At 44.0% G+C, this 6,945-nt stretch overlaps 1 protein-coding gene across 2 annotated transcripts in view; it reads left to right on the top strand.

Moving 5' to 3' along the window:
* CMTR1 (cap methyltransferase 1) overlaps nt 1–6,945 on the top strand; it is a 50,273-nt gene that overhangs the window by 7,165 nt on the left and 36,163 nt on the right. For both annotated transcript variants that reach the window (XR_001885106.1, XM_017870143.1), the window contains exon 3: nt 4,712–4,863. Coding sequence is in view for 1 of the 2 variants with exons in the window: in XM_017870143.1 (XP_017725632.1) it covers nt 4,712–4,863 (152 nt within the window). In the remaining variant the exon portion in view is untranslated. The remainder of the gene's footprint in view (nt 1–4,711; nt 4,864–6,945) is intronic.

Raw genomic sequence — 6,945 nt, forward strand, 5'->3', positions numbered from 1 at the left:
TCTCGCTCTGTCGCCCAGGCTGGAGGGCAGTGGCCGGATCTCAGCTCACTGCAAGCTCCGCCTCCCGGGTTCACGCCATTCTCCTGCCTCAGCCTCCCAAGTAGCTGGGACTACAGGCGCCCGCCAGGTCGCCCCGCTAGTTTTTTGTATTTTTAGTAGAGACGGGGTTTCACCATGTTAGCCAGGATGGTCTCGATCTCCTGACCTCGTGATCCGCCCGTCTCGGCCTCCCAAAGTGCTGGGATTACAGGCTTGAGCCACCGCGCCCGGCCGCTTTGGCAAATTCTTAATGAAACTAATGAGTTTAATAGACTGACCTTATTACTCCTATTAATTTATGACCTCATTGCAAAATTATCTGCTCATTGTTTGCTAAATTCTTTTTTTTTTTTTTTTTTTTTTGAGACAGAGTCTAGCTCTGTCGCCCAGGCTGGAGTGCAGTGGCGCGATCTTGGCTCACTGCAAGCTCCGCCTCCCGGGTTTACGCCATTCTCCTGCCTCAGCCTCCCGAGTAGCTGGGACTACAGGCGCCCGCCTCGTCGCCCGGCTAGTTTTTTGTATTTTTTAGTAGAGACGGGGTTTCACCGTGTAGACCAGAATGGTCTCGATCTCCTGACCTCGTGATCCACCCGTCTCGGCCTCCCAAAGTGCTGGGATTACAGGCTTGAGCCACCGTGCCCGGCCCTTGCTAAATTCTTTATCAGTCTTGAGAAGCTAAGTCTCCTCTTTAGTTCCTGCTGCAGCAGTGACAGTTGTCTCCCTTTCATATGAAAAGAGTAGCCTCAAAGGCCCCTGAGTAAGAATGAGTAGTGGCTGTGGCAGTCTGTGGACATCAGGAATAATCTAGGGACCTTTGGCCTAAAGCATGTCAAGCTAAGAAGTGGCCTCCTATATCACGTGAATAAAATAAAAAAATAAGACTTATTTGCTTATCTAGCACACTTCTTGATCTTACAAGGAATTGCCTACTAGGGTGATATTTTACTCACATTAACCTCACTCTTAGAACCTGCAAACGACAATGTACATTAGGTAACACCTTGGGAGGAAGAGTAGGAGGGAAAAATCTTTGTGCCAAAGTCTGGTACTGGAATTTTACACCAGAGTCACCACTGATTTGCTTAGTGAGCCTTCCACTCAAATTTGGTTCTCCCTTTCGTTTTTGCCCAGAGATATGCTGAAGACAGAAGGAAACAAAAGATCTCCCTTTGAGATCTTAGGGTGGCAGGAACCCTGTGTGCCCAGGAATGTTATTTGCACTATTTCTGTGCTCATTGTTGGGGCCTCAGGCAAGTCTAACAGCGTGACAACTCTCTAGAGCTGGAGCAAGGCCACAGTCTCCTTTGAGGAGGATACCAGGTTTTCAGACTTTTTTTTTTTTTTGAGACGGAGTCTCGCTCTGTTGCCCAGGCTGGAGTGCAGTGGCCGGATCTCAGCTCACTGCAAGCTCCGCCTCCCGGGTTTACGCCATTCTCTCGCCTCAGCCTCCCGAGTAGCTGGGACTACAGGCACCTCCCCCGGCTAATTTTTTGTATTTTTTTAGTAGAGACGGGGTTCCACCATGTTAGCTAGGACGGTCTCCATCTCCTGACCTCGTGATCCGCCCGTCTCGGCCTCCCAAAGTGCTGGGATTACAGGCTTGAGCCACCGCGCCCGGCAGACTTTTTCATAGGTAGACCTATGAATGTCCAGATTGCTGGTGAAAGGAATAGCAACTGATTTAGCATTGTAGCTTGTGATTAGTTAGGGCCCTGGATCCCTGGGTTGCCCAAGAGGAACTTTAGGGCTGTGCTTAGGGAGCTGCCCACATTCCTGGTACCACCTGTTTCTGTATTAAGCAGTACAGGTTGAAGGCATGAAAGCAACTGGTGAAGAGAATCTACACCTTTGGAAGTGCAGTTCTTTAGCATGTGGGCACTCTGTTGCAGAGTGCATCTCTCTCCTCTGCGTGGGAGAATAGACGAGAGGCCCTAGAACAGTCTTGAGCCATTTAGAAGGCCTTTCCACTCAGATTTGCTGCTCTTGGAAGATTTCTCTGGAAAGGAACCAACCTCTTCCCAAGGCTTGGAATGGTAATGTATTTATTTATAGCTTTCTTTTACCCTAAATTTTTTTCTTTTTTTTTTTGAGACAGAGGTTAGCTCTTGTTGCCCAGGCTGGAGTGCAATGGCTCGGTCTCTGCTTACCACAATCTCCACCTCCTGTGTTCAAGTGAATCTCCTACCTCAGCCTCCCGAGTAGCTGGGATTACAGGCATGTGCCACCACGCCTGGCTAATTTTGTATTTTAAGTAGAGATGGGGTTTCTCTGTTTTGGTCAGGCTGGTCTTGAACTCCTGACCTCAGGTGACCCTCCCACCTTGGCCTCCCAAAGTGTTGGGATTACAGGCGTGAGCCACCGTGCCTGGCCCCTAATTTTCAAACTAATACATTCTTGTGTCTCACAAATGCAGAAAATGCAGAAAATGCAGGAAAATGCAAAACAAAAGAAATACGAGTTCACCTCTCGGTTTCCATGGTTACTCATTCTTAATGGTCTGGGTTTTCTGAGTGGCACACTCTGGCACTCTGTGGCGTTTGCCAGATTGGTTCATGTAAGCAAGTCAACTCGATTAAGAGAATTGGACAGCCACCTTAAAGGGAAGGGCAGAATTTTGTGCCTCTCATCCAGGGACATTCTCAACCAAAATTTCTCCTTGCTAACTTATTAGGAGCCAGAATTTTGGTTTTAAGTTTATTATTTCACGCATGTTCACCTGTCTTTTCTTTCTTTTGTAAAATGTTGTATCCTTGAAAATGCATGTTTATCTTACCTATTAGATTTTAAGCTCTCTGAGGGTTGTTACTTTTGCACAGTACCCCATTATATGTAGCATGATCTTTTATAGAATAGGTGCTGAACCAGTATAGTAGTCTGATCTTTTAAACAGTATCAGTGTTCTGAACTATGACAGATGTCCTAATTCCCTACTGGTGGAGAAGCTAAATCATAACCCCAGGAGGGCTCCATTCTCTGTTAAGATACAGAGATCCCATTCTCATCCTTAAACTTTTAATACCTGAACAGCTTGCACTATTTGTAAGAGAAAATGTCTTAAGGAGTCATATACTCTGTAGGTCCTTAGGAAAGTGACACTTGGCTGGCACATCTTTACATTTACTACGGTAATCATTTAATTAATTTCTATTAAATGGAAAACCTCAGTCCAGGTGTTGGGTACAGACTGTGACACAGTTCCTGCCCTCCAGGAGTGACCCTGTCCAGTGGGGACAGCAGGTGGCAAACAATAACTGGCTCTAACGCAATATGATGAGTGCTGTGCCAATGGCACTGGTACTACTGGATGGAGCACAGTGGAGGGGATAATCAGTTAGGCCTAGAGTGCTGGGGAAAGCTTTGTTCTTCTTGAATGTCAACCCTTAACAGGTTTTGGTTCTGATAGGGAAATGGATGGATCAGTGAAGATTGGCTTCAGAATTATAATGTATTCTTCAAGTTAGAAATACCTGAATAGTGACCACCTCGGGTCTATTAAAAAATGTTTTACACACGGCCTTCTGTGACTGTCCCTCACTACTTCTCACAAGTAGCCAAGTTTTGAATCAACACCCTTTCTGAGTGGTGTCCCTTCTTCAAAGAAATTATGCCACATTGCTAAGTTGGTATTTTCATGTTTATTTTAAATTTTAATAGATAATGTGTTCACATGGTTCGTAAGTCAAAAAATATAAAAAGATAGCCAGTGTAAACTTTCGTGGTATAAAAATGTAAGTCAAGTTTCACTTTCGCTTTCACTAGTTCCAAGTAATTGTTTTGGTATTCTGCCTCCAAGTGCTAAACCCTGAATGTGTGAATAATCACTTTTATTGGTCTTCTTGTATATCGCTCCTTCCAAAAGTTCTTTTTGCAATTATAAGAAATAAAAATGTTAGCCTTATAATGGAATTGTTGAAAATGGAATCAGGCATCAATGTTTGGATACTGATGTTCAAATAATAACCACCAGCAGCAGAAATAACAATCATATCTTCAGTAAATACACTTTATATTTGACAATGTACTTTTTTTTTTTTTTTTTTTTTTTTTTGAGATGGAGTCTCACTGTTTTTGCCCAGGCTGGAGTACAGTGGCACAATTTCGGCTCACTGCAGCCTCTGCCTCTTGGGTTCAAGCAATTCTCCTGCCTCAGCCTCCCAAGTAGCTTGGATTATAGGCACGCACTACCACACCCGGCTAATTTTTGTATTTTCAGTAGAGATAGGGTTTCACCATGTTAACCAGGCTGATCTTGAACTCTTGACCTCATGTCATCTGCCCACCTCAGCCTCCTGGAGTGCTGTGATTATGCGTGAGCCACCATGCCTAGCCAACAACGTGTTTGCAAATACATTATTTCATTTAATCTTTAAACAATCCTGTGAAGCAGGTATTACCATCCCAGTTTTGTAGTGGAGGAAATTGAAAGGGTGGGGAAGGAAAACTGTTATTTTTGAGCCCCCATTGTGTCAAGTCCATTAGGAACTTTCAGTAGTGACTTGCCCAAGATTACCTGGCTAGTAAGAGGTAGAGAATAGATTTGACCTTAGGTCATTTAATGAACTTTATGCGTGCGTTGTGTATACTGAACAGTAATTGAATAAATGAAACTTGGACTTCTGGAGGCTATTTTGTGCCATAAACCTACCTAAACATTTTCCTTTTTCTTTTTCAGCATCTACTACAAGCCTTAGTGGGTCTGATAGTGAGACCGAGGGGAAACAACACAGCTCTGACTCTTTTGATGATGCATTCAAAGCAGACTCCCTTGTGGAGGGAACTTCTTCTCGCTATTCCATGTATAATAGCGTCTCCCAGAAGCTTATGGTACGTCAGCAGTTGGTTTGGGTTTCTCAAGCCCCACCAGCAGAGTGAAAGAAGGGCAGTTTGTATTGGTATGAAAAGAAGAAAAATTTGGCCATAGGTTTTTCCTTTGCTTATCAGCTACTGAAATTTAGCAGAGTGTGACCCACTTCTTGATAGAAGTATCTGTCATGTTTGTATCATCTATGGGCAGTGACTGCTTAGGCCTGTTTCTGCTGTCCTGTCTGGACTGGATCACCTTTTCATATCCATAGTAATGAATTCTTGTTATTAGCATGTGAATATACTTCCCTAAACATGGATGTTTGTCAGTGGGTGAAGAAGCTTCATGCTGTGAATATTTGCTCTAGTGAGTGGTGTCAAAAGAAATGACTAAAATCCTGTTCACTCCCAGATGCCTAAAATAAATGGAAGTATTCCATTTATTCTTTTTCTGAAAGAAGGCCCAATTATTTTTCCCAGCTTTCATACCTAATTGATATATCACAAGGAGAATGTGACTAGGAAGACCTGCTCATATTCCTTAGTGTATGTGCAAACGTTAGAGAAATCCAAGTTTACCTTCTGTCTAGCTTTAGAAATATTATAATTGGGCCAGGCGCAGTGGCTCACGTCTATAATCCCAGCACTTTGGGAGGCTGAGGCAGGCGGATCAACTTGAGGTCAGGAGTTCGAGACCAGCCTGGCCAACATGGTGAAACCCCGTCTCTACTAAAATACAGAAAATTAGCCAGGCATGGTGGCAGGTGCCTGTAATCCTAGCTCCTCAGGAGGCTGAGTCAGGAGAATCGCTTGAACCCGAAAGGTGGAGGTTGCAGTGAGCTGAGATCGCGCTGCTGCAGTCCAGCCTGATTAACAAAGTGAGACTCCGTCTCAAAAAAAAAAAAGAAAGAAATACTATAGTTGACCCCTCCATTTTCTCTTGGATTCATTTAAGAATGAGAATTGTCACTGCTAAAGCCATAGGTCAGGATTCTAGTTTGCAAGGCACAAGATTTGGGGAAGTTAAAGATGGAAAGGCTTGTGACTCAGTTAGCCTGTTTGACCTGAGAGAAATATTTGTGGCTACCATAGGAATTCCATTCAGCTCTTTAGCTGGTAATGCCCCTTTCAGAGGGAATACAGACCCTCCAGGGAAATTTAGATCTTGTTAGGATTGGAGTTTTTTTTATTAGGCAGGAGTCTGTGGGGTTTGGGATTCAAGTCTCTAATCTTTGGGTATATACCTGGGCCCAGTAACTCTAAAGTTTAGTAAGAACTTATAGATAATTGTGGCATTTAAATAACTGTTTCTGTCCCAGGGTATTATAACACCTCCCATACCTCACTTTTATATAAGGCCAGTTTTTAATCTCTTAAGTGGGCTCCTGCAAAGCCAGTTATCCTTGCCTAGTAAGGCGGTTTGACTGGATAAGGGTAAGGTACAAGTTACTTGAAGTGGTTCCATTTTAAATTATGTTCTCTTTATCACCTCTACTCTAGATCTATTTCTCACTTAATCAGACAAATTAGCAGATGTCCAATAAGATTCATTAACTACTCTGGGTGCTTTTAATTATGGCTATGAGGTCCCTTCTCATTTATCCAGTTTCTGGTTGCCATAGACTTTAACCTCCAGAACAGCCAGCCACTGGGCCCACAGTTATACTGTAGTTATTTATTTATGCTTCTTTTCTTCATTAGGCTAAGACAAACTTTAGACCTTACTCATCTTTATTTCTTAGGATTTAGCACACTGTCTGGCATGTGATGGGGTTAAATAAATGTCTGTTGGGGCCGGGCACCGTGGCTCACTCCAGTAATCCCAGCACTTTGGGAGGCCGAGGCGGGTGGTTCACGAGGTCAGGAGATCGAGACCATCCTGGCTAACACAGTGAAACCCCGTCTCTACTGAAAATACAAAAAAACTAGTCGGGTGTGGTTGTGGGCGCCTGTAGTCCCAGCTACTCAGGAGGTTGAGGCAGGAGGATGGTGTGAACCCAGGAGGTGGAGCTTGCAGTGAGCCGAGATCACGCCAGTGCACTCCAGCCTGGGGGACAGAGCCAGACTCCGTCTCAAAAAAAAAAAAAAAAAAAGCCAAGATTT

Source organism: Rhinopithecus bieti, unplaced genomic scaffold (genome assembly GCF_001698545.2).
Source record: "Rhinopithecus bieti isolate Rb0 unplaced genomic scaffold, ASM169854v2 scaffold_4553, whole genome shotgun sequence".
Taxonomy (NCBI): Eukaryota; Metazoa; Chordata; class Mammalia; order Primates; family Cercopithecidae; genus Rhinopithecus; species Rhinopithecus bieti.